This window comes from Larimichthys crocea, chromosome XX (genome assembly GCF_000972845.2).
Source record: "Larimichthys crocea isolate SSNF chromosome XX, L_crocea_2.0, whole genome shotgun sequence".
NCBI lineage: Eukaryota > Metazoa > Chordata > Actinopteri > Sciaenidae > Larimichthys > Larimichthys crocea.
Genome location: NC_040030.1, coordinates 14,766,059 through 14,793,147, shown reverse-complemented (window position 1 = coordinate 14,793,147; position 27,089 = coordinate 14,766,059). Strand labels below are relative to the sequence as shown.

The 27,089-nt window shown below is 44.4% G+C and overlaps 3 protein-coding genes and 1 long non-coding RNA gene across 4 annotated transcripts in view; 2 read left to right on the top strand and 2 right to left on the bottom strand.

The window, feature by feature from the left end:
• Positions 1–2,881: 2,881 nt before the first annotated feature.
• LOC109141934 (uncharacterized) lies at positions 2,882–3,516 on the bottom strand. Its single transcript, XR_002042869.2, has 2 exons — positions 3,079–3,516; positions 2,882–2,986 (listed from the first exon to the last, which is right to left on the bottom strand). It is a non-coding gene; the product is annotated as an uncharacterized LOC109141934 (long non-coding RNA).
• Positions 3,517–4,518: 1,002 nt separating this feature from the next.
• Positions 4,519–15,757, top strand: exoc3l1 (exocyst complex component 3-like 1). The gene is made up of 15 exons (XM_019273561.2): positions 4,519–4,831; positions 9,170–9,345; positions 9,463–9,682; positions 10,324–10,536; positions 10,960–11,159; positions 11,234–11,452; positions 11,610–11,680; positions 12,059–12,176; positions 12,277–12,402; positions 12,498–12,598; positions 12,708–12,824; positions 13,437–13,707; positions 13,823–13,978; positions 14,815–14,948; positions 15,025–15,757. Exons 1-15 carry the CDS (start codon positions 4,792–4,794, stop codon positions 15,209–15,211), a joined length of 2,349 nt encoding a protein of 782 aa, XP_019129106.1. The 5' UTR covers positions 4,519–4,791; the 3' UTR covers positions 15,212–15,757.
• Positions 15,758–16,943: 1,186 nt separating this feature from the next.
• On the top strand, positions 16,944–24,369 carry prmt7 (protein arginine methyltransferase 7). The gene is made up of 16 exons (XM_019262518.2): positions 16,944–17,194; positions 18,825–18,861; positions 19,150–19,299; positions 19,392–19,500; positions 19,627–19,739; positions 19,834–20,244; positions 20,331–20,458; positions 20,968–21,106; positions 21,188–21,271; positions 21,346–21,393; positions 21,482–21,571; positions 21,703–21,864; positions 21,953–22,027; positions 22,110–22,270; positions 22,385–22,481; positions 23,818–24,369. The coding sequence occupies exons 1-16, from the start codon at positions 17,100–17,102 to the stop codon at positions 23,974–23,976; spliced, it is 2,058 nt and encodes a 685-aa protein (XP_019118063.2). The 5' UTR covers positions 16,944–17,099; the 3' UTR covers positions 23,977–24,369.
• Positions 24,370–24,494: 125 nt separating this feature from the next.
• ciapin1 (cytokine induced apoptosis inhibitor 1) overlaps positions 24,495–27,089 on the bottom strand; it is a 4,783-nt gene continuing 2,188 nt past the window's right edge. Inside the window, exons 2-9 of the mRNA XM_019263304.2 lie at positions 26,330–26,492; positions 26,113–26,256; positions 25,943–26,022; positions 25,633–25,801; positions 25,476–25,552; positions 25,272–25,384; positions 25,095–25,176; positions 24,495–25,019 (exon numbers count right to left, since the gene is read on the bottom strand). Of these exons, the coding sequence (XP_019118849.2) occupies positions 24,909–25,019; positions 25,095–25,176; positions 25,272–25,384; positions 25,476–25,552; positions 25,633–25,801; positions 25,943–26,022; positions 26,113–26,256; positions 26,330–26,492 (939 nt within the window). The 3' untranslated portion in view covers positions 24,495–24,908. The remainder of the gene's footprint in view (positions 25,020–25,094; positions 25,177–25,271; positions 25,385–25,475; positions 25,553–25,632; positions 25,802–25,942; positions 26,023–26,112; positions 26,257–26,329; positions 26,493–27,089) is intronic.

Below are 27,089 nucleotides of genomic sequence, written 5' to 3'. Positions count from 1 at the left end.
TTTTGTGGCGATCAGCCGCCCGCGCCTTCGTCGGCACATTATTATTTGGTCACTTTGAGTCACTGAGGTGAATTTTCTCTTGTAGCTTCTATATAATTTACACATATTTAGATTCATATTGTATTTTTGTATCATAACTGGAAGGATTAAAAAAAAAAAAACAATGTATAGATACACTAATGAATATCGAAGGAGAAGGAAATGTTTAACTCTACTAAACTAATTAGAATGTATCAAAAAACACTACGAGATATTAAAAATATAGAAGTATAGCTGGTGTTGGAATGGGACCTTTTCTCCGTCGGTTTGGTGAAATAATGTTTGGGATGCAGTCGAAGTGGAAGTTGGTTTTTGTGCCTCGGAGCCGCCAGATTTCTTTAAAATGTGCAAAATCTGTTTCTGATCTTCTTCACAGCTCGTGTCGCTGAGGTTCGAAGTGTAATCAACCCGTGTATTTACATATTTAAACCGCTGTTGTGTCTAAAATATGAATGTAGTTCTGTCGTCTGTTCTTTTTCCACCTCTCAGTCTGTCACTTTGTTATAAATGTTATTCACGTGAACTCTCGTTCTATGCACCTGATTGAAGGGTACCAATAAAATAAGTGGATTTAAAACAAATTGGAGTTTAAATGTTTTGTTTTTTTAATTGAACATATTAGCACCTTAAATATTTCAAACATTATTCTCTCTGTACGTACGTTTACGTTCACCGGAGCAGCCATAGATTTAAGAGTCTGGCAGGAAGGCAGCCCGGGTCAGGAATGTCATGCAGGAAGTGGTCTAGAATTAGACTTCCTGTCCGTCCTCATAGCTCCTCTGGGTGGAGGCACTGCCGAGTGTTACGGAGCTTAAGGTGATGACAACAACAAGAAGAGGAGGTGGAGGAGGAGGAGGGGAAGTACTTGATTCTGCGTTCTGGACACATACAGCTGGCAAAACATCGGCTGTCTTAGTGAATTTTTATGGGTTTGTCACCTTGAGCAGCCTTGAAAACCTTGATTTCTACTTGAAAACTCATAAAAATGTGCGTTTTAGTAAGTTTTTGGTGATTCACAGTAAATTTCACACCAGTCTGACCATCAGTTGGTGAAATATCCCACCCTGGCATCATGAGCGTCATTTATCTGTAGGTTCGTTGTTGTTAGATCTGCAGCAGAGGGAGTGACGGAGCAGACAGAACCTCAGATGCGAGGTCGGGGAACAAACTGGACTGCGTTGAACCTCGCTGTCAAAGCGTGACGAGACTAAAGAACAGCAGGTCAGCGGCCTTGTTGTCCTCAGCGACGTGGTCCCACCCTGACAGGAATACATTCAGCACAACATCCTGGGGTGTCAACCTCGGCCCTGCTCCTTACATGGCTCTGGAGGAAATTGTTCCCGTTACGGCAAAAAAGATCCGACGAGATGACACCGACCTTGTTAGTGCGGCAAACAAAGAGCAGACTACCTTGACGGAGCGAGACAGATACAGCGAATCCTTTGTTCAGCGAGGAAGTTTGTCGCCCTGCGGTTTAAAGCTCTTACACAATGAGAAAAAGAAGAGTAAGGGAGTGTGGGGGAATTATCAGAGGGAGGCAAAACATGGGAGAACTTTTCATGAAGGTGTTTTCAGATGTTCTTCGTGGTATCCGATGAAACGCTTTCACTCGTCTGACGCTGCCGGAGCGGGGTGCTTCCAGTTTGAGCCAGTCTATGAGTGATTACTATACAAAAGCACAACTTTATGACTTTATTCAGTGATTTTTGATACGGGAATTTAAAGAAAAACCCTTGAATAAGGAGGACTGGATTCAAAGTATCAAAGTTTAAGTTGAATTTATTATTCTTGTACAAGAAGGAGCGTTTAACAGTGCAGAACACTAAAGGGGTTACAGAGAAAAGGCTCCCTGAGGAGCTCTAACCGTTGGTTCTTATACAGTCGATAACGGGCTGTCGTTTTTCTTTTCCCTTCATCAGTACTCAGCATATCCCCAATCTAAATGTCACCTCTCTGACCCTTGTTCTGTTCTGGAATTCCTCTATTTATACATAAACCTGAACTCTACCCTGCCAGCCTCAGCAAAACAATAATAAAGGGAAGTGTCCTCAAGACATGTAATAAATAGGAACACACACGCACATCGAATGATCTAAAACATCTGAATAGCAGTGTAATCCAAATTTTTATAACAATTTTGGTGAAACTGCATCAGATTTCATACACAATATATTTGCTGGTTTGCTGATGGGCACTGAATCTGCTGTTAGCCGGCAACAGAACCGGCCTCAACAGCCGAACTAGACCTGGGATGCCAGGAGCCGAACCCGGCAAGAAAACCACCTCAGTAGGCTGTTCGACTGGCCGCCGCTGGTTTTGGAGGTCGTGTTTGGTCACTGGAAAATTGACCTGGTTGCATAGCAGTGGTGGTGGAACGCACACTTGCTATTGCGGACTGTCAAACGCCAATCAATAGTCCTTTCCTATCTGGAGTTGGAGACCAAAACAAAGCTGAAAGTACAGTGTATTTTGGACTTTGTTCAACATCTGTTAGATGTGCATGCCAAGCTTTGTTTCCACTGACCAAAACTTTAGTTATCACACATTTATTAATTTATGCTTTGTTATTTCGGGCTTAAGGTTCCCACCCCGCTGTAATCATTTCTGCATGGTGCCTAACATATCAGTCACATCTTACGCAATCCACCCCAAAGTCAGTCCTTTCGCAATTTTTTTTTTTTTTGCTCCTTTGTTTGGACTCAGTTCGAACGCCCACGGACAAATTTTTTAAAATGAGAAAGATGCATTCTCCTTCAGATGACAGGCGTGTTTGTGCTGGCTCAGGCCACACGGCACACTTGGCACGCTCCCTTGCCGTGTTTTTTTTTTTTTTTTAAAGAAGAAGAAGAAGTCCGGGAAGCTTGGAGGCGTAAACAGGGGCGGCGAGGTCAGAGGACTTCAACAAACAAACTTCCCTCAGTGGTAGTAGCTGGCGCTGGTCAGACAGCTGCAGAGGATCAGAGAGGGTCAATGACAATGATGTGGAACAATTCGACACATTTCGGTTTCGGCATCAACAACAGAGCCACGTCCACTCACCTAAAGAGAAGGTTAATGACTCAGTGGTGAAGTTCTGACCTGCCAAGAGCCTTCCAGTCCTGCTCTCCATTAGTTCTTGGCTCCTTTGTGTCCCCCTTTTTTAGATAATGACTTATGCATTATACATTGTTTCTTCCTGTTGCTGTGTGTGTGTAATTGGTTTCCCTTTTATGAGTCTCTCAGACTCCCAAGAGGTTTTTGTGGAACACCGGGTCCACTCACCACCCTTACTCCACCCAAACCCCTTCTGCCACCATCTGGATTGTTTTCCTGATCAGCCTCCACGCCCCTCGCCCTCGCCATCGCTCCCTCTCTTGTGCTGCTTTTAATGTCCTGTGAGACCAAAAAATTATTATTTATTTTATTCTTAAGACACCGTGTAAATACTGTACTGTAATATTACACAATCACAACATCAGTGTTTGTTATTTAAAGGTCCGGTGTGACAGATTTAGTATTTATATATATACAATATTCATTAGTGCGTTATCACCTGAAAATGAGAATCATTGTGTTTCTCTTTATATCTGCAGTGAGAGTGAATGTTTTTCCTGCATGGTTGGGAGGAGAGGGTGAGGTGTGAGTATTCATTTGGTTGCAACTTCACCACTAGGTGTCACTAAGTCCAACACACTGGACCTTTAATGTGTCATGTAAATGAATCCAAACACGTGGTGACGTATAAAACATGTCGTGTTAGGCACAAAGCCAGGCTAGTCGTTTCCCCTTGTTTCCAGTCTTTGTGCTAAGCTAAGCTAAATATATTAACTCTCAGCAATAAGACTGAATCTAAAAGTTCCTTTGTCGTGAAGAATCACGTCACCCACAGGTTTCTGAAGTGGATGTTTTAACACAGGGACTTTGTGGCTGGGAAGTGAAGCCAAAAAAAACTGCAGTTCCTCAAACGTCCACTTGAGGCTGGCTCCAGAAGTGAGTCAGTCTCCATAAGTCCCCATGTTCAAAACTTCACAGCAGAAATAAACATGTTTACAGCCTGGTACAAAAAACAGTTTTGGTCTCTGTAGCTAATTTCCCCGTTCATGACAACTGTACTGAGGGTGAATTTATATACAACTCACCTGTTCACATTATATTAAGGCTTAAAGTTATGCAGGATTAAGAGCGTGGACGCTTTGACTGACAGGTGGGTGCAACCAGAGCTGGAGATTTTGAGCTTCTCAGTGACTCTTCAGAAACATGTGGGTGACGTCACAGAGACTACGGTCGTCATGGAGACGTGTCTGTTGACATGTGGATTCCCTGTGACTGAACGCTGAGGTGAAGATTTATTCCACCTTCTTCAACAGGCCCCTGAATGCAGCATATACCCTCCCTGTTCCTGCCCCTTTCTCCCCTCCTCCTCCCTCCTCCTCCAACATTATTCTCTTCCCTCTCCTCCCTCTTCCTCCTCCCCCCTCCAGCTCCCTCCCTTTCCTGCCGGCCTCTCAGCAGAGGATGTGTCTGGGAGAGAGAGTGTGTGTGAGGGGAAAAGAGGAAAGCCTTCAGTAGAATGGATATGTGCCCTCTCTCCTCCACCCTTTCTTCTCCTCCTTCTTCTCCTCCTCCTCCTCCTCCTCCTCAGTCTCATCTCTGTCTTCTTTCTTCACCCTCATCTGCCTCATCTGCGTCGCACCCTGGGCACCATCAGTGCCCGGCCCTCGGGGAAAAGAAGGAGACTCGTCGGGTGGACGTGCAGCAGAAAACTGAACTTCAATGTCAGCGGGGGATCAGAAGAATGGTGACAAACCAGAAGGTAACATGAACACACACACACACACACACACACACACACACTGTTGACAACACTGCTAAAGGCCAACACCCACTTCTTCTTCTGTGGACAAACAAAGCTGTGCGTGGATGCAGTGATGAATGAACTCTTCAAAATGAATCACACTGAGAGATGAGTGATGTGCCGGCCAGCTCAGGATAAAACTGTCTCAATACGAGGAGCTTTTAACCATGTGATAGGATCATTTCTTTGTGTTTACTTTATACTTTGAACTACTGAATCAACCCTGAGGTGAGAATTTATCAACAGCTCAAAGAAATGTCGACAATTTCAAATGTACACCCTGAAAGAATGAAGAAAACTGCATGTTGATCTTTTTTTTAACAAAAGTAGCCAAACTTAAAGGACCAGTGTGTTTGGATTTAGTGCCATCTAGCAGTGCAGGTGAGGAATTGCAGCCAAACAGCTGCAGTTCCTCTAACGTCCACTTGAGTCAGTCTCCATAAGTCCCCATGTTAGACAGCAGAAATAAACATGTTTACAGCCTGGTACAAAAAACAGTTTTGGTCTCTGTAGCTAATTTCCCCGTTCATGACAACTGTACTGAGGGTGAATTTATATACAACTCACCTGTTCACATTATATTAAGGCTTAAAGTTATGCAGGATTAAGAGCGTGGACGCTTTGATTGACAGGTGGGTGTCGTTACAGAGCAACCAGGCCTCATTCAACCCGCCTCAGGTCTTCATACTGTCAGTTTTTTCTGCACCATAAGACTCCTGTAGGACTTCAAATCAGCCACCACATGGTGCACACATCTGGATGTGTTACTCATGAAAACCTGAAAGACTTACTGTAGAAAACGAGGACGATGCTCGTGGTTAACGTCTGAAAAATGGATGAATTTTAAATAAAATCTACAGTGTCGTGAAGTAATTCAAACAGTTTGCAGCTGACGAGGAGGGTGTGAGCAGTTTCAACAGGTCTGTAGATATAAAAGTCTAATTTTAAGCCACCAAAATCATCATAATTCTTAATTTTTTTAGGTGATTAAAAACTAATAAAAACAGAGTTATGAATATTATATTCTGTGAATAAATCTGACACACTGGGGCAGTCTAGTTTGAATATTATAGGTCCATAAGGTTTTGAATTCTGGAGAGACAGAGAAGAAAATAATGATGCTGACTCATACTCTAGAAAACATCCCACGCCTCCCATGATGCAACTTGTAAATTGACATTAGCACATAAAAACAGCAATCCCTACAGTGGTTATCGGTGTGTAGCTGCTGTGTTGTCCTGTGTTGTGTGTGTGCAGCAGCAGCCTCGTACATGATGCTCATCACCTTCCTGAGTTTGAGCTCTGTGGTTTATTGTTTTGCAGAGTTGCTGATGACGATGTTTCAGCGCTCAGATTTAGTCTTGGTTGGAGAAAGCAGAGTGTCCCATGACCTCCTCCGAGACAGAGACGGGACTGTTAGTGTAACTGAGACGTCCAAACATTCACACACACACACACACACACACACACACACACACACACACACACACACACACAGAGTACTTGCCAGGACTTCTCACTAACAAAAGCTGAACTTTCATATAAACTAACAAATCTATGACTGGTAGAATATTATCTTAGAGCATTTTAAAGCAACGTCACATAGACACTGTGGTAACTATGTTCAGCTGTACTCGAGTATTTCTTCTGATTACATAACTTATGATCACCAACAGCAGCAGCTGATATCACTGCCTAGTCCAGCAGCAGTCAGCCCAGCTCGGCGTCTGTCTTTCAGCCTTTTATTTCACCAAGCTCTCACCAACCACTAAAAGTCAGTCCCACATTTACTCTTGTCCGGCGGCTTTTTGCTCACTCACTCCTTCCTCCGTCAGCGTCCTCTTCACTGTCTTCTCCTCTGCCATTACGTCCATAGAGGCTGCTGAGCCCGGTTACCTCCTCTTCTTCTTCTTCCTGGTAGTCCATAACGCCTGTTGGTACAAACACCCGTCGCTCTGAGCTCACCGCCAAGCTGACAAACTGAGCTAACAGCAGCTACAGCTGTCAGCAGTTACTCAAGCCAGCTCCGGTTCTGGAAGGACACTGCCACCATTAGCTTAGACAGAGGAGTCTGTTGACATCAACAAACGACCAACACTGACCACAACACAGAGTCCAAAGTCAAAATGTGTGAAATATTTTGTGATATTGTGTTTTTAGCTGAAGCTAACGTTAACTTAACTATCGTAACAAAATCCTGTTATCCACCCAAGACCACGAGGAGAGGTTTGCCTAATTCATGCTTGTTAATGTTATTGTTAACAAAACACTAATTTATAGCTAAGCAAATGAGCAGCTATCGTGATCTATGATGCTAACTTATGTATTGTCCAGCTCCGGTTCTGGCACGACACTGGCTCCACCCTAAAAACCTCCTCTTCTTCTTCTTTTTCCCGGTGGTGTAAAACTCCTGTGGTACAAACACTAATAATCCCCCCGGTGCTCTGAGCTCACAGCCCCGACTAACAGACTGAGCTAACAGCAGCTACAGTTTACTTCACTGTCCATCATAAACTCTGTAAATCACAGAGAGTTGAGGCGGAGCAGCCGGAGGACATCAGAGGGAAAACCAGAAAACATTTCCTCCATAAAATATGATCCAGTTTCACCAGAATCAGTGAAATAGTTGCTGCTGTGTGACTTAGTGCCGTAAAGCGTTACGTACTTCTCCCGACCCGGAGCCCAAATTTACATAGTTTGAGAACAGACCACAAACAGCACATCACTCTCTGCTGAGTCACCAACCAGCACATGACTTAATTAAGACCAATTAAGATGTGTGATTCAAACTGGAGCATTGTCATGTGACTCTGACGCCTGTCGACTGCCCGTCTGCGTGACTAACCGATGACAGACAACATCCCGCTCACCTGACTTGGTTGACGGACAACAGAGCTTCACTTCTCTCAGCTATAAAAAGATCGTCTCCATTATGGTGCAGAGAAACGTGTGAGTCAGACTGTGCAGCATATCCCATTCCCTAAACATCAATACTGCTGCTGCTGCTGCTGCTCAGCATCTATTCTTTACATGGTTGGTAGCTCAACAGTGAGCAGTGAGAGGATGGGAGGGACAGTATGAAGTCAGGGTGTACTTTAATGTGAAACAGATTCTAAAAGCATCTGGGAGCAAACTTTATCACAGATTTAATTTCTTGGAGTCTCTGTGGAGACATAATGACACTGGTGAGTTAGTTAAAACCTCATTTGGGAAATAATTTAGCCAGGATGTGCAACGTTTGCAGAAGTTCATTTCCTCCTCTGGTTGAGATTTAACTCGGCGCTCATCTACTTCAGAACGATTTTGATCAAACACAGCTCAGCGTTTCACTGTTTTAAATATTTTAAAGTCTTCATGAAGTCAAACTTCATGTCCTCCAGTATCTCTCTGTGATTTATGACAGACATGGGACCAAGTCACACATGTGCAAGTCTCAAGTATTCTTTTCTTGGGCAAGTCAAGTCACCTTTGGCGTAATGTCGTAATTTTAGCTGCAGAATCTGATCTTAATAAAGTGAAAGGCAATAAATAAGTAAGTGTAAGTAAACATCACTGGCAAATGTGGCCAACCTGTTACGTTAATATTTGTTTTGTAAATACTCATGTTCAGTAAAATACATCTTTGAATCAAACAAAACAGTGATAACGTAATTATTAGTTATTTATTGATGGCAAAACTGATCTGTAGATCGAACGCAGTGACAACGTTATTCTCAGACCGCATCTGTAATCATCAACGTTATTTAAAATAAACAATAATAATAATAATAATAAATACATTTCATATTCACACTGAAAACATGATGTGAATAACTCAAGTCAAGTCAAGTCCAGAGTCTTAAACTTCCAAGCCTGAGTCAAGTCTCAAGTATTTCATTTTTTGTCAAGTCATAAGTCATAAAAACGGCGACTCGAGTCGACTCGAGTCCAAGTCACTAAGTCTCAAGTCCCCATGTCTGATTTATGATGAGTGCTCCATCGCCGGTTTAAATCAACAGAACCAGAGACATCGCTGTTCTTCTTCTTCTTTGTCCAAACCTGGTGCCTCTGGCTGTGTTTTCATCTTTAAACTTTGTACTTTGTGACATCACGTGAAGCTCAGATTTCCTTCTGGAGCCACAAAAAGCCAAAAAAAAAAAAGACTTTGATGTGTCCGATGAGGAGCTCTAAATCCCAGACATGTTTGTGAAATTTGTCTTATTTGTTCGGGTTGTCTCGAGACAAAACATCTGTCCGGTATTTTCGAAACAATAAAGCTCTTTCATCGTGTTCTCCTTCGTACATTTCTCCCGTCAGACACGATGCCAGTGGCGGAGGTGTGGCCAGAGGTGGAGAGGGCAGAGTGTTTGGCCCGCGGAGCGGCCCTGAAGTGGGCGTCGGGCGTTTTCTGTCGACCTGAACATCTGGAGCGCCTGAGCCAGTACAAGAAGAGAGAGAGCCAGAGGACGACCTCCATACACACCAGACTCAAGGTGACACCACATGACCTCAGTTTATTGACGGCTGCAGCACTTAAGAGTAAATTGTTGCCATTAGTCTTCAGTGGGGATCAATAGTAACCACCGTGCTGCTGCTGCTTTTCCCTGCAGTCCATGGTCCAGTCGTACCTGGAGGGGGTCGGCTGGGGTCTGGAGCAGCTCCGGGAGGCCAGGGCCGAGCTGAAGGAGGTGTCACACGCCTTGAAGAAAGCTGGACTGGAGGCCAACCGAAACACAGACGGCGTGAAGTCTCTGGAGAGGCTGAGAGAAGTGTCAGTCAACCACTGTCAGCTGCTCGCCGCCGTCAGCAACCTGCCGCGCCTTTACTCCGGTGAGGCGCCGCTGCTTCCCGGACACATTCACTGATTTATTTGTTGTACGCAGATGAAAACACGTTCTTAGAGGGAAAAACTATCATCGGTTTGGAGAATATAATTAGTTTTTGTAGCAGTTTCTCCTAAAGCTCGCTCGTCCGTAGTGGCGTACCCCGCCACTTGCCCAAGGTTAGCTGGGATTGGCCCCCCCGTGACCCTGAAAATGTAGCAATACCTCCTCCATTTAATCCTCTGCTTTTGCTTCATGCTCTGATCCATACCGGCAATAATTAATCTTAACTTTTGTTGACGTATCGGAAAAATATTTATTCAAGTGACCGAGGCTGTAGGCTGTGAAAAATGACTGAAACTCCTCAACAGTTGTCAAAATAGTTGATAATATCCTGTTACAAACATCTGAATTTCTTCCTTAAAACGACTTTGATCAGAAATCTTGATGATAATATGAGGAAGGATGCGAACAGTCCGGTCTTCGTGGTCAGAAGAAATATGCAGAGATATGTCTGTTCCTCTGGTTTCCTTCAGCTGTCCTCGTGCTGTGAGGATTTCATTCAGTCTTAAACATCCTGAAGAAATTGTTTACAGTTTGAGGAATTAAATTTGCTCCTTCCCTTCCTCCTTTCCTTGGCCTTCGCAGTACGAAGCATGGTTTTGGAGACTGAGCGTCTGGTGGAGTCCCGGCGGCTCCTCGAGGCCCACGCCCGGCTGATGGATCTGGAGCACTGGCAGGACGACATCCTGTGGCAGCTCCACGGGGCTGCTGGGACGGCAGGAAGCGCGCTCAGCGCTGAAGACCAGGAGCTGGTGCACAAATATTTCTCTGGTGTCGGACAGCTGGTGGACGCCCTCGGTAAGGAGGGTGCATGACCTCACAGTTTACACAGTGACATCAGTTTACTATACCATAGCTGTGTTTTGTTGTTTTTCTGCTTCCATATTCAGTTCGAGCTCCTGTAGCAGCTCACAGTAAATTCAAATCCCCAACGCTGACTACAAAGTAGTCTACGGTTCTTGAACGTCCCCATGCAGACATATGTTACCTCCTCCTGGCTCTGCCACCCATACGCTCAGGGCGATCCAAACTTTTCTCGTCTGTTGTTCCCAGTTGGTGGAACGTCCTACCAGGCGTCCCTCTCCTAAAAACCTCCTGAAGACCTCCAGCTCTTCAGAGAGGACCTCCTCTCCAACACTACCAACCAAATCTATCCCCCTCTACAACTGTCTAGTTCTGTTTCCGGTTGCTAACAGCTCGGATGTGTTCACCTGGTTTCAGGTAAGGAGCTGTGGGCCGTGGTGAGCAGCGCTCTGGCTCTGGCCCAACAGAACCCCACGCCGTTTGTCTCGGCGGTGAGGATAGTGGAGCGGGAGGAGGCCCTCGACCGAGCTTTCCTGGAGGAGAGAGGAGGAACCAGAGGCAACACCAGGCCTCTGCCGCCGGGTCGGCCTCGCTGCTGGAGGGCGTGTTTCTTCCAGGTCAGCACCATCACAACAAGTTTAAAAAAACAAAAAAACCCTGATATCTTCTCACAGTCTGTCCTGTCTTTCAGGTACTAGAGGAAGCAGTATCTGCGAGGTTTCGCAGCGTTTCCTACCTGCACACGCGTGGGCCGGGTTTGGCGGGCCACCTCTCTGCTCTCCAGCACGGGATCATGGCTGACCTGGCCACCGTACGCCAACTGTTGGAGCACTGTGTCCCACCACACTACCAGCTAACACGAGCCTACCTGAGGGCCAGCCACCAATGTTTACACGCTCACCTGACGCAGGTCAGTGATGTGAGGGGAGGAAATCAATGCTAAACCATGTTTATGTAGACCACACAGCTCTCTAACCAGTCACATGGACCATTAAAGGTTAAGTTTTTACTCTTTTCGACATGGAGACGACCTCATTATACACATGTAAGTCATATTTGTGGCCTAGGTTAGCAGCTGGGACCTGGAGAGTGGTGAAATCTTCGCTGTGCTCAACTGGGTGCTCCACATCTACAACAGGTGAGATCTATTATTACATTATTTGATGTTGACTGGAACCAGATCTAACAGTTATAAAGTTTTCTGTGATCTCATAGTTTATTTTTACTCTAATGTTTTGATGGTATATGTTTTTTTTCATGAGATTCCTCCAGGTGCCACTAGAGGGAGGTGACGTACCAACCAGTGCAACATGTACCATAGTTTATATAACTATATAACTAAATGCAGTTTAGCATCTAATATGTACATCTGAACAGGGATATATAAATATATCTGAATTCTTTTATAAGATATGAGCAGTATGAAACTTTGACACAGATCAAATGTTGCGCTTGTTTTAGATACCAGTGCTGTTAACCCTTTAAAGCTCAGAGTCTGACAGTCTTGTTTTGGCAGCCCAGACATGATGGGACATCCAGAGCTGGTGGTCGAGATGGAGAGAGAAGAACTGGGACCTCTCATCTCCACCGAGGGACTCGAGCAGCTGCAGAACAAATATGTGCAGAGTGTTCGGGTGAGTCGACCACAAACATCTCAAAGTGAAGAGAAGAATGAAACTCAGACCTGTTTTAGGACTGAACCATTGAGACTGCATCATGTTGTTGCTGTTACAGAAGAGTGTGTCAGAGTGGATGCACAAAGCTCTACAGGTGGAGCTGCAGGACTGGCAGCGAGACCAGGAGCCGGATACAGACCATGAAGGGTTCTACCAAACCAGCCTGCCCACTATCATCACACAGGTAAACATGCAGCAGGAGGATCATTCTGTCCTGGTTCTGGAGCCGGACCAGCGCTTCACGATGACATTATATCATGTATTTTGTTTGTGTCGTAGATGCTGGAGGAGAACGCCCGGGTGGCTCTGATGATCGGAGAATCCCTACGAGATCAGACCATACAGATGGGGCTGTATGAGATGGAGAACCTCCTGAACAGGTGTGTGTTCATGCAACCTGCATTTCTGTTTTTTAATTTTTTTTTGTGTGTCTCAAACAGGTTTGAATGAAGCTTCATGTTCTCCTCCACCATCCCCTTCACATCACAGGTTTCGAGAAGCTCTGGTGGAGTTTGGGAAGGAGCATCGCAGGGATCTGAGCAACAACAGAAACAAGTTCTACCTCCACTATCTGCTGGCCTCCATCAGCAACTGCATCATCCTCAAGTGAGATAATGACACAGACACAGAGCAACAACAACAACAACAACAACAACAACAACAACAACAACCAGGCAGAAGGCCATAACAAGAAGACTTGATGAGAGTAGCCAATCATATAAGCTTCATTCGTGTGAGTCAGTGAGAATTTAATTAAGCCAATCACACTCAGCCTTGTGAATTTCTGCCCAGCAACCAGCTGCAGTCGACCAATCAGAGTAGAGCAGTTTATACAGGAGTAAATGCATCAGTTGGTGGGTGATCCTGACACTTCTGTGCTCACTGAGCCAAAACTATAAGTCCGACAGCTTCGGCAGGTTTATGTGAGCGAGCGGCAAAAATTTTCCTACAATTTGATGTTCAAATTATTTCTGTAGAGTGAAATTTGTGGCCGTGAGAGCGGTTTAAAAAAATATTTGTGAAAGATCTTTCACTCCATCTCCACTCTAGCGGTCATGTGACTCACTCTAGTTCCGAACATTCCGTCCATAAGCGCCCATGTTAAATTTTCCCGCTCTTTTTGATCCATGTTAAATTTTCCCGCTCTTTTTGATCTATGTTAAATTTTCCCGCTCTTTTTGATCCATGTTAAATTTTCCCGCTCTTTCTGATCCACAGGAAGTCCACAGAGAGCCTGCAGCAGCAGCAGTCGTCCCGGACGGCGGGGCAGTTCTCTCGGACTCCTCCGAACCCTCTGGCAGCTCTGGACCGGGCAGTGAGACGTGCGTGTCGCCTGGTGATGGATCAGCTCCTGCTGGACCTTCAGCCTTTCCTCCCAGGCCTGGTGACCCGACCCTGGCTGGTCCAGGGAGGCCCCACCCCCAAACTCTGCAGCATCCTGGAGCATCATCTGGAGCTGTACGGCCGTGTCCGGCCACCCTGCAGACAGGTCACTGCTTTGCTCTGTTTCAGGTCTAGAATCTCTGAGACCAGATGACCCACTCCTTTCCAGTCTCTCCATGGAGCTGAAATTTGCGTTCTGAATCTTATTCTTGTGTGTGCAGCGGCTGCAGGAGGAGGCCCAGTGGCTCATGGTGGTGGAGTACGTCCGGGCTCTGATGCAGAAGAAGCTGGTGTGTCGCAACGCCGAGGAGAGGAGGCAGCTCGGCCAGCAGATGGTTCAGGACGACCAGCAGTTTAGAGAAATCTTCCATGGTCTGGTGAGGAGGAGGAGGAGGAGGAGGAGGAGGAGGAGCTGCTGGTGGTTCAAAGCAACTTCTTTATTACACTAAAACCATCCTGCTTCCAAAAAAAAGAAATAAAATGTGATGATAAAACACTGAAACTCCATAAAAACAGCACAAAGACAACTTATCGTATGTTGAAACTGATAAATTTGATTATTTTTGTGGAATAATATGAATATTTTGAATATGATGGCAGCAACAACAATTTAAGATTAATGTTTCTCAGCGTGAAATGACAAAGAATCTGTGGATTTCATCACCTACACTTCATAATATCTATAAAAGATTCAGACAATCAGAAGGAACAAGGCCGAAAACCAATGGTGGGTTCCTGTGATCTTCAGGCATCAAAAACTGACATGATTCTGTCGAGGGTTGAGGAACACTTCCAAAAAAACATCTGTCAACACAAATGACAGCTGAAACTCTACCATGCAAAGAGGAAACCAGAAACCAGAGACTGCTGCTTCTGTGGGTCCAAACTCATGTAAGATGGACTGTACTTAGATATAAGCCTTTCTAGTCCACATTCACTAACTGATGGTGGACTTTTGGTCAGTATGTTGCTCAAGGACACTTGGACAGGCGGACTGCAGGGTATAGAACCAACAAACAGTCGTTCATCATTCTCCAGTTATCGGGTGGTCTACCTCCTGAACCATTCAACATATGCTGCCAAGTAGACAACGTCTTTTACAGGGACAGCCTTGTTTTAAAGTTTTGCACATCATCATATTTTGTTTCTATCATATGATGTTGTGTTATCCAATAACAGCTTCAGTCAAATATATTGACGTCTGTGTTCGTAGGAGGGTGAAGGTTCAGTACCTGAAGTGAACCCTTTGGCCTTACTTCCTGTCCTGGCTGACTTCATCCGACTCAAAGACCCCGGCATGCTCACTCTGGAAGTTTCTGGACTTGCTGCCAAATATCCCGACATCAGGTGATCTTGTAGTAGGCTAGTTGTTAAATTATCACGTAGGGTTCATGTGGGTTCATGTTTTTTTCTGTTCCCTCAGTGAAGAACACGTGTCTGTACTGCTGGACGTCCGTGGCGATGTCTCCAGGGACATCAGAGGGGCTGTGCTGGACTTACTGGAGCAGAGCGCCCCACCTCTGCCTGTGGGATACCGGCCCATCTTCACCGACATCCTGGTGCCTCCCTCCACCATGGCCTTCTGTCTGCCCACCGCCAAGTGTGCATGACAGTGACTCAAACTGTGGCCCAGACTCAGATTGTCACATTTAAAATCAGGGTGGAAGTGGTCCGTCACACCAGGAGCTCATAACTCATTGATATGTGGGACCAAACATGCTGGTGAACGCATTCCTGCTGAGTTTCAGTTCATGTCGATGGATGTTATTCATCCAGACAACAACAGGCCCTTGTTTTTTCTTGCTCCACACACACGTCATTTATACTGGGAGCTGCCCAGTGTCACCATCACTGTCTTCTTTAGTTTCCCACAGAGGTAGGTTCAAGGGTTCAGGGTGTTTTCCTTCACCTCCACTTCGCCAGACATTTGAGCTGCTGGTCCAGGTCAAACTTCAGGTGTCTGGTCAATATTTTATACTTTGTCACAGCTTGTTGTCTCAGTCCCAGTTCCTCAAAGTGCAAGAAGATGTCTCCAGTTTCAGAGTGTAATCCCACTGTGGTAAAGAGCTGTACAGCCAAACATCAACCAGGTTCCCAGCAGCAGTCAGCCCAGCTCGGCGTCTGTCTTTCAGCCTTTTATTTCACCAAGCTCTCACCAACCACTAAAAGTCAGTCCCACATTTACTCTTGTCCGACGGCTTCTTGCTCGCTCACTCTCTCCTTTTCTCTTCTTAGCTTCCTCCGTCAGCGTCCTCTTCACTCTCTTTTCCGCTGCCATTATGTCCGTAGAGGCTGCTGAGCCCGGGTATATTACTTGCTTGCCCAGCTCCGGTTCTGGCACGACACCGGCTCCGCTCCCATCAGCATTCCCTGTAAACCTCCTCTTCCCGGTGGTCCAAAACACCAGCGGTACATAACACAAATATCAGCAAATGAACATATGACGCAACATTTATTGTCTGGATTTGAAATATAATCAAAATAAAAGCTAAATTCTGTAATATTACGAGGTCAAACAACATGGAAGAGTAAGAAGACGCAGTCCGTGAAGCATCTGAATGTTTGTTTGAATCAGTTCAGTGTATCATCACGTTACAGTCAGCGGTTTTCATTGAGGGCTCCTGGACCGTGAACCATCCTACCTGAGGAACTTAGGCTGCTAATAAACTCCATGAAAATCATCTTTGTTTTTTTAAATATATATTTATTGTATTTATGTATTTTTTTCTGCTGTTCTTTTGAACAGAGTTTCCTGTTCGAAGGATTCAAATGTTTATTTCCCTCGTTCAACCTCTAAAGCACAACGTAAAAACTCTGTCACATAAATGCTTCAATAAATAAATAAATGCTTTATGAAACAAACTGACATCTTTTCTTCTTCTGCATAACGTTAAGCCTTAATATAACAGGTGAGTTCGGTACAAAGTGTCTTCCTGTTATTTTCATCTATTTTTACAGTTGATACTTCTACAATACTAAAATATACCTGACATAACCATTTCACTTTATTTTATAGTTCAATTTGATTCTGTCACTCCAGTTATTTTACTTAAAATTTAATTTTTCAAGTGAGATCTCGAGAAAAACAAAAAAAATCAATTAAATTATCATGCGAAAAACGGAGGAAATAAAATGTATGACCACTTAGGGCTTCCGTAGAAAAAGGTTGTGTCAAGTATAAATAGATATGAATGTATATAAACAGGATGTACTACTATTTAAATATATCAAAAAGCGAGTATTTTCACAATAAAACGTGTATTTGTTTTTTAAAAAGTGAATATTTTCAAAATAAAAGTATTCAGATTATGCCACAGCAGAAACTACAAATCCCGTGAGCACGTGACACCAGTCGGTCACGTGCTCGTGACGTCGCTTGGAAAGATGGCCACCTCCATTGAGGCAACGCTGCTTCGTTAGAGCTGTTCAAATATTTACTGTATTTAAAATAAAAACTGTTTTTATTCAGCGGAGTTTCGCAACGAGCTGTGGCCGAAGATGAAGACCTTCTGTGGGAGAGCTAACCCGACCACCGGAGCTCTGGACTGGGTGGAGGAGAGCGAGGAGTACGACTACCACCAGGAGATCGCCAGGTGGGTCCCAGCGTGCAGAGAGAGCAGAGTGTAAACACTGAAACTTATCATGGAAACAAAATATTTAAAAAGTGAAAAGTTTCTGTTGTGAAGAGCTGAGATCAAAACATCCAGAAAACAGATAAATGAGGGAGTTTATTTATACATACATGAGTAATAATAACTTTATTTGTATATTTGTATTGTCCATAGAGGCTGCTGAGCCCGGTTACATTACTTGCTTGCTCAGCTCCGGTTCTGGCACGACACCGGTTCCGCTCTCATCAGCATTCCCTGTAAACCATATCAGCAAATAAATATATGATGCAACATTTATTGTCTGGGTTTGAAATATAATCAAAATAAAAGCTAAATTCTGTAATATTACGAAGTCAAACAACATGGAAGAGTAAGAAGACGCATCTGAAAATCATCTTTTTTTAATGTACTTGTCTTCATGTGTTTGTAATAATAACTTTATTTATATAGCACTTTTACAAAGTGCTTACAAAGCAGGATAACATGACAATATAAGAAGATACGTGTAAAAAATCTGAGGATCGTTTGGCAGAAAGACCTCAGCTGTGATTTGAGTGAGGAGGATTGGTTAAATATCTTCATCAAATACAGTATAAGGTAATTTATAGATTTTATTTCACTAATTTGAAACCACATAGAATGGGCTTAATATAATTTATGTTGGAAGTGTCATGTAAACATCATGTCATGATGTAAACTGGTGTGGCGGTACCTGCATCACCAAGACGGTTCTGTTTGTGAGGGAACCAAACAGAAGTGCCAAATATATCCAAATATAAACAGCTGCTCGAACAAATATGCAAGAGTACAGTCGCCTCAGATGTTAAAAATGGATGGAAATTATGTCAGAAGTTGCATCATATGAACGTATGTTGGCTGGTGTAACATTTTAAGGAGGTATTTTTGTAGGTACGGCATATGGGAAACTTTGTAGACATGGTGTTGAATGTTTGTTTTGGTTGTTTCAACACAGAAAAAGTTGATTTGCCGCAGACCTTTTGTATAAATGTTTGTATGCTGGATACACTGTCTGTTGATGCTGGTGTCTGTGTTTGTTTTCGAGTTTGATTTTATGTTTATGTGTGTATGAATAAATAAAAACTTTAATGACAGAAAAAGAACATGGCAATATAAAGCAATTTAGATTTTCTGTTTTTATTCTTATTCTCCTTCTATAGTGTATATTACACCTTTGCTGCTGCTGTAACAAGATAAATAAAATAAAATCTAATCTAATCTGAAGTGAAATTAAGCCAAACAGCTGCAGTTCCTTAAACGTCCACTTGAGGCTGGCTCCAGAAGTGAGTCAGTCTCCATAAGTCCCCATGTCCAAATGTCCAACTTCACAGCAGAAATAAACATGTTTACAGCCTGGTACAAAAAACAGTTTTGGTCTCTGTAGCTAATTTCCCCGTTCATGACAACTGTACTGAGGGTGAATTTATATACAACTCACCTGTTCACATTATATTAAGGCTTAAAGTTATGCAGGATTAAGAGCGTGGACGCTTTGACTGACATTATTTTTATTGGTGTTTTGTTTTTATGTTACAGCGCACGGGTTATTGAATCTTTCGTCCTGTTGATCTGTTCAACATGTTTTATCTTTCAGGTCCTGTTACGCAGATATGCTTCACGACCACGACAGGGTGAGTGAAGGACAAACCAACATTAAACAGTCTGACGTGATGCTTGTTTCAAAGTATTTTACTGTTATTATCTGCTGTTTATGTGTATGATAGAGCGGCGACTTAGTTGTAGATCTGTGAAGATGTGAAGGCTTCTTCACCACTTGGATGAGGTGGAACGTCTTCACGGATCTATAAACAAGTCTAGTTGCCCCAGATTTAATCTTCTCAAAGAAAGATGACTTGGACAACCTTCTCGCTCTTCTTCTGCACTGACTGATTGAGGCTGATGTACTTTGTTGCCTCCAGAATGAGAAATACTACCAGGGCATCCGGGCAGCTGTAGCCAGAGTTAAAGCCCGTGGTGAGAAGGTCATCGTCCTGGACATCGGGACAGGAACGGGCCTCCTGTCCATGATGGCTGTCACTGCCGGGGCTGACTTCTGCTACGCCGTGGAGGTAGAGACGCTCTTCCTGTATTTACTGGTGTTAGTCTTCAGTTAACGCTGAATGATTATCGGTTAATCAGCTGGTTATGTTTGCGTCCGCAGGTCTTTAAGCCCATGGCGGAGGCGGCAAAGTGCATCGTGAAGAAGAACGGCTTCTCTGAAAAGATTCAGATTATCAACAAACACTCCACTGACGTCACCGTGGGTCCAGGTCAGAGAGCATTACATCACAGACTACTGCACACATGTATTTGTTACGTATTGTCCAGCTCCGGTTCTGGCACGACACCGGCTCCGGCTTGTAAACTACGTGCGTTGTTTTTGTGATTTAATACAGATGGAGATATGCAGACGAAGGCCAACGTTCTGATCACAGAGCTGTTTGATACAGAGCTGATCGGTGAAGGAGCTCTGCCGAGCTATGAACACGCTCACCTAAACCTGGTCCAGGTGTGTGTCTGCGTGACTTGTGAGGTTATATCGATCTGTAGGTTTATGTGGGTGAAGTGTTTAAACCCAGTTGGTGTCCCGTCCTCTCCTGCAGGAGGGTTGTGAGGCGGTCCCTCACCGGGCCACCGTCTACGCCCAGCTGGTGGAGTCGGAGCTGCTGTGGAGCTGGGCTCAGCTGCAGTCGGTGGAGGTGGAGGGTGCCCGGATGGTCCCGCCGCCCGATGTCGGCCGCTGTGCCGGAGCTCATTCGGTGTGCGACATCCAGCTGAGCCAGGTGTCTCCTCGCAGCTTCACCCCGCTGGGTCCTCTCTGCACCATGTTCAGCGTTGATTTCAGTAAACCAGTGAGCAGCGCTCTCCAGTCTCACTCCTCCAAGTTTGCGGCTCAGTCCGACGGGCGCGCTCAGGTCGTCCTGTCCTGGTGGGACCTCGACATGGATCCCAGTGGAAGCATCGTGTGCACCATGGCTCCCAGCTGGACGTACCCAGAGCCAAAGACAGCTCCGGTGAGTTACAGGACTCGACCTTGTGACGATATTCTGAGACGGGCTCCTGTCCGTCCTCCTTTGCTGATCTCTGCGATGTGTTTCAGTGGCGTGATCACTGGATGCAGAGCGTTTACTTCCTGCCTGCAGAGATCCGAGTGACGGAGGGAGACGAGCTGAGTCTGACGGTCTGCCATGATGACTACAGCCTGTGGTACAGCCTGCAGTCTGACAGGTAACAGCCGCTTTCTTCAGAAGAGCTCGGTAACATCTCACCACAAGGTCCTTTAGCAGCTGCTCTGGAGCTTTTAGTCGTATCGCATGTTCTTCCTGGGCAGATGGAGTTTATCCACCTGTCATGGAAATGTTTTATATTTCTTTGAGGCAGATGATAACCAGGACAGCCAAGATCTTCAACCTGTTTATCTTTTTAGCAGCCTGGAAATATTCCTAACGTCCTCAGTAAGAGCGACACCTTCTGAAGATCTTTACGGCTGCTAGTAAAACAAAAGGTCTATCATCTTGGGAGCATGAATGCATTGGAGATGTCACGGTAGATGTCCACATTATGAGATATCTTGTCTGGATGTTTTTCAGGTCTTATGGTGGTGAATTATCAGAGCGGTCACTTACATTTTCCTCTGGGGACAATGAATATTCAAAGAAATCGAGCTGACACTTTCAACAATTCATTCAAAAATATGGTAATCTGTATGTTAATGGTCTGTATGTTGCTGTCCTCAGCCAACAGGACCCTCAGACCGAGGCTCCCCCCTCTCGGCCTTGTTGTACCTGTCAGGCTCACCTGGTTTGGACTCGGCCACGCTTTGGCGAACTCAACGACAGGCGGCGTACAGCGAGCTACGTCAGCGCGCTGCGCAGCGTAAGTGTCTGACCTGACAATGAATTATTGGCTATGATTGATGATGATTGTTCTCTGATCATCTGCTGCGTTTGACTTCAGGTCCTGAGGGAGGACAGCGTCTGTCTTGGCGTCAGCGATGGAAGTCTGCTTCCTGTGTTTGCTCACATGCTTGGCGCCAAAAAGGTTCTGTACTTTAACCACATGGGCACATTTACAAACCAACACCGTTACTGACTTCTGTCTTTTTATTCTCGTAGGTCTACGGATTGGAAAACTCCCGAATGTCCAAACAGGTTATTGAGCAGGTAAATGATGAGATGTTCATTGACCTTTCAACACAAAAACATAGCGTCAGTTCAAGGAGTGCCCAACCCTACACATTTTTCTCTGCAGGTGTTGGAAGCCAACTCCATTAAAGGTGGTGTCCAGCTGTTGGAGATCAGGCCTGAGCAGCTGACCAGTAATGATCTCGGAGGGGAACAGGTATGTTTGGAACAAGACACATCTTTGTTGATATTACCATTAGAGGGTGAAACAACATGTGACTCAAGTTATTTGACTCGAGTCTCAAGCGAGTCCCAAGTGGACTGAGTGTAAATCTCTCTCTCTTACAGATCTCAGTCCTGATGGGTGAACCGTTCTTCAGCACCAGCCTCTTACCCTGGCACTCCCTGTCTTTCTGGTACTGTCGGACTGCCCTGGCAGGTCTTCTCCGGCCCAACGCCACCATCCTGCCGTGCTCTGCCACACTTCACGTGATGGCTGTAGAGTTCCAGGTGAGACGTGAATGCAGAGCTCTTCACACTTTGTGATGATACAACAGTATAATGACTGTTAACGGTTGAATTTTCTCACGTTCGTCAGGACTTGTGGAGGATACGAGCGCCGTGTGGAACATGTGAAGGCTTTGATGTCACGCCAATGGATGAAATGGTCCAGGTACGAATTCTTTCCTTTCTTTCCTGGTAACTGATATTTCATAAAGACAAAGATGATTTATTTTAAACATAACTCCCTTCAGCGATCTCTGGATTTCCACGAGTCCCGTGAAGCAGAGCCCCACCCTCTCTGGGAGTACCCGTGCCGTGCCCTGACCCGGTCCACAGCCGTCATGACTTTTGACTTCACGCAGTGTGTCCCTCAGGAGCCAATCACCAGTCAGGGATCACTGCCTTTAATTAGGTACTGAGTTTTCTTCTATCGGCATGATAACATATGATTATGAGTACAACAGTTAACATGTAATATATAACGCGTTAGCAGTGAAACAGCATGTTTACTAAATGTCTGTTTCAGGATTGGTCGTTGCCATGGCGTTGCGTTGTGGATGGAGTATCACCTAACTGATGACATCACTGTCAGCGCAGGTCTGATCGGACCAATCAGCGAGCAGGTAACAAAGCCTTCACCTATAGTATCGCTATTGATCATCTTTGTTGTGTTTTGGTTCATTTGTCTGTTGGACTCAGCTCACTCTGGACTAGGGCTCCAACTAATGATTATTTTTATTTAATTAATCAATTATTTAGTCCGTCCAGACCCCAAAATATCCAAATAATGACACAAATCAGAGAAAATCAGAAAATACTTGCATTCAAGAAGCTGACATTTCATTACAACAGTTGCTTATCAATTTTCTTTCTACTAACTTTTGGTTTAGTTGAGTTAAAAACTAAATTTCACTGAATGCGGATACGTGATCGGAGCTCAAAAAAGAGCGGGAAAATTTAACATGGGCGCTTATGGGCGGAATGTTTCGGAGCTAGAGTGAGTCACATGACCGCTAGAGTGGAGAGGGAGAGGAAAATCTTTCACAAATATATTTTTTAAACCGCTCTCACGGCCACAAATTTCAATCTACAGAAATAATTTTAACATCAAATTGTAGGAAAATTTGTGCCAGTCGCTCACATAAACCTGCCGAAGCTGTCGGACTTATAGTTTTGGCTCAGTGAGCACAGAAGTGTCAGGATCACGCACCAACTGCCCCATTTACTCCATATCAACTGCTCTATTCTGATTGGTCGACTGTAGCTGGTTGCTGGGCAGAAATTCACAAGGCTGACTGTGATTGGCTTAATTAAATTCACACAGGGGAGTGGAGATGGAGAGGTAAATCTGTCACCAAAAAATCATTTTTAAACTGCTCTCCGTTGAACAAATTTCACTCTACAGAAATGAAAATTTAACATCAAATTGTAGTAAAATTTGTGCCGGTCGCTCACGTGTTACTGCTGAAGCTGTCAGACTTCTAGTTTCGGCTCTGTTAGCTCAGATGTGTCAGGATCACCCACAAACTGCCCCATTTACTCCCATATCAACTGAGAAATTTTGTGAGGAAAGCTGACGTACCACTTTTTTTACCTCGCTCTAATGGACACATTTTTTAACTTTAGCCACACAAATTATATATCGACGTGTTCAGCGAGACCTCAGGATGCTTATAAACCAATCCTTTCATTTATACAACCTACGGTTTGGCAATAGTGAAGGCTTTCTCTCTCTCTCTATCAGAAGTTTCAACTGACAGACAAAGCTGCTGTTTGTTGCTTTGCTCTAGCAGCTGGTTGCTAGGCAGAAATTCACTTTCATGGCTGACTGTGATTGGCTTAACTGATGTCTCTGTTGAACATCTTTAAAAGACTTCGGTGTCTGGTCGCTCCAGAGTCCGATGTCGAGCAGGGTTGCTGCTGTTGGTTGGTTTCTGACGGGTTTGCTTTTCCTTGCAGGGCGAGTGCGAGTGGAGTCGACACCGGAAACAGGGAGTGTATTTTCTCAGGTCGCCGTGGGAGAGCTCAGGTGACGGCAGAGCCTCGGTGGCTTACAGCTTCACCTTTGAACCCGGCTCAGGTGACATTAAGATGGACTTCAACGTCGATTCTCAGTGATGAGACAGACTCTTTTTACCTCACGTTTGAACATTTTTGGGTATATATTTAACGTGTGTGTGTGATTCAGCTGACCAGAAGTTTTAAGACTGTCTAGCACATTTTAGAATGTTACCAGTGCTTAATAAAACATTAACGGCTCCCTATGAGCATCTAGTATTCAGTAGTGCTGCAATATATAATTAACCAATTAAATCCATCACATCGGAGGTAGATGTGAGTTTATTGGAGGTTTTGTAGATGAACAGGTCACCTGTCTAACAAAGCTAAATGTTTTTTAAATCACTATTATTATTATTTCAAAGACTGTTTATGTCAGATGCTGCTCATTGTCGAAAGTGATGGAATAACGTGGCCTAAGTCAATGAAATAAATGGGATGCCTTTAAAGCAACATCACGTAGAAGTTCTTGTGATTTAGCGCCCCACTGTGGTAAATATTGACAGCTGTATTTGTTCTGGTTACATTACTTCGATCAGACATCATCCAAACAAACAAACAGATTGCTACAACACGTCTTATTGTCAAACTGTTGCCTTTATATACATAAATAAGCTTGTACTGAACAGTTTGTATGCTTAACTTGTGCTGGTGAACATCGTGTACGTCAGTGGTCACATCTAAGTAAAACTTCAAATTAGATGAACAATAATGCATTCAAGTGCTTTCACACTGTCACACCATAATTTGCATAATTAACAACAGCAGGAGCAAAACTGCAACGACAGTGCACTTTACTTTTTAAATCTTCATTGCAATCTCTCGCTCGTTGTCAAAGCTGCATTGGCAAACTCTTAAATTAAATATGTGTCACGTTATCGTTGGAGGACAGGCGAGCAGAAATCGCCATCACGGCGAGGAGAATCGCGTCTCGGTGGATGGACAAAATCAAGGAATGTAGACGTCATGAATCATGAGCAGTGACGTTTGTTTCAAGCGTCCGTCAGCGTCTTCTTGTCCAGCACGATCTTCTCTCCTGGTTTGAACGCTGGCATCCCCGCGTACGGACAGCTGGCACATCGGAAAGCGTCGCCAAGGTAACACTGCCACAAACAAGTGAAAATTATTGTTTGGTCACAACAGAGAAGCACGAGATATATAAACAAAAGTATACTCACACTTCCACAGGCAGATTTTGGTAGATTAGTCTTTTGTTTTCCTGTACTCTCCTGCTCCAACTCCTCAGCAAGACCACACGAGCTGCACAAACACAACATACGTATCGTGTAACGTGACAGACGGTTTATTACCGACATACAGTACCTACGATGTGCTTTCGTCTGTTGTGAACTCACCAGTTCTTGCAGGCTTTCTTCTTGCCGCTGTCCCTGCAGCTCACTTTAAGAGAAGCCGGATCTGGTTTCTTTAAGTCCTCTTCGTCCAGCAGAGCATCAGAGTCCACCAGGTCCTACAGAGAAGAGGACAGAGACTTGGTAAACATCCTACACAAAGAAATAGATCTGCGTGGTGATGTGCTGTATTTAAAGAATCAAACTCACCACATCATCATCACCCATGTCGTTGGCTGACAGCGTCCACATTTTGACAGTGTTGGGATCCAGAGCAGGTTTCTCTGCTGAAAGACGGCAAACTGTTTGATACAGAACAGCTCAGGACGAGTACGATCTAATGAACAGGCTGGGCGCGTGAAGCTACCTGGTTTGGGCGTCTTCTTCCCGAACGACAGTTTGATCTGGCTCGATGATCCCACCTCGAAGTTTGGCTTGGACGCAGATACGCGGACTCTGGACAGAGTGTTTCCTTGGTAACCAGTGGCCGTCCTCAGGGAGCTCAACGCCTCTGCGGTCAGTTCTGCTTTACTGACCTGGACGGGTTGAAAAAGGTTTAACTGGTGTGGATGTTTTCCCGTATCCATTAAAGATTTGACTGTATGTGATATATCTGATGTTCTTGCCTCTTCATTGTGGTTTAGTGAGTGCACAATGTTTCAGGTCTTCACACTCACCTCAGTCACCGACATGAAGCCAGACAACTTCAGAGCCGAGATCAGCTTCTCAGCGGTTCTCACTTGCGACGTCTCGGCTCCTGACACACACAAAGAAACATGTCATGACAGTTGAGATTACAGACATGCATGTGGTTCAGATTCCAGCATAAAACTCTTTTCTCTCTCACCTGTGACTGCTTCATCCAGAACCAGCTTCCCGCCCGGTTTGAGCACTCGGGCTAATTCTTCTAGAGTCTCTGAAGTGTGGACGGGCGAGCTGTCGGCCAGAAGGCAGGAGAGGACACAGTCGAAGGAGGACGCCGAGTGAGAGGCTGAGGAGAGGATGGAGGAGTGTCATTTTACTTCTTTTTTAAAATCAACCTAATATCAGATAGAGTCACTCACATAGCAACAATCTCTCCAAGTTCTCCACCGATACTTTGCCGTCTGCACCAACGATGGCAGCCAGCTCCTCTGCATGCTGTTTCAGGCCTTCCGGTGCTGAAGGCTGAGTCCAAACCATCATCACCTTGTCTCCTGCTTTGATGCCGAGGTCTGCCATGACGTCCTGGAAAATAAACAGATTTATTGACTTTGTTGTACTTATTATACATGTGTGGCCATCAGCTGAACGCCTTTTGACCACAAAAAACACAATATGACCTCAAGAGCAGCGCAGCTAGTCATGTGTAGCTAGTCAGGTGTGACCAAATCTAAAAACCAGTTCTTCCTTTCTTTCTATCTGGAGTCAGGTAACTATGGAAGCCCATTTCTGTCAGTAAAAAATAAAATAAAAAGATGAAAACTTCAGAATAAGTCCGATTTTTAAAGGGGAAAAAAGTCAAAAGTCTGAGATAAAAAAGTCAGATTTTTAAGAAGAAAAGTCAGAATTTTAGAAGGGAAAAAAATTAAGAAAAAAAGTCACAAGTTGAGATTTTTTAAAAAGTCAGATTTTTAAGAAAATAAAATAAGAATTTGGGGGGGAAAGTCAGATTTTTAAGTGGGAAAAAAGTCAAACGTATGACATAAAAAAAAGTCAGATTTTTAAGGGAAAAAAAGGTCAGAATTTTTATTTTTTTTTAAGGAAAAAAGTATGAGATACAAAAAACTCAGATTTTTAAGAAAAAAAAAGTCAGAATTTTGGGAGGGAAAAAAATATTTTTAT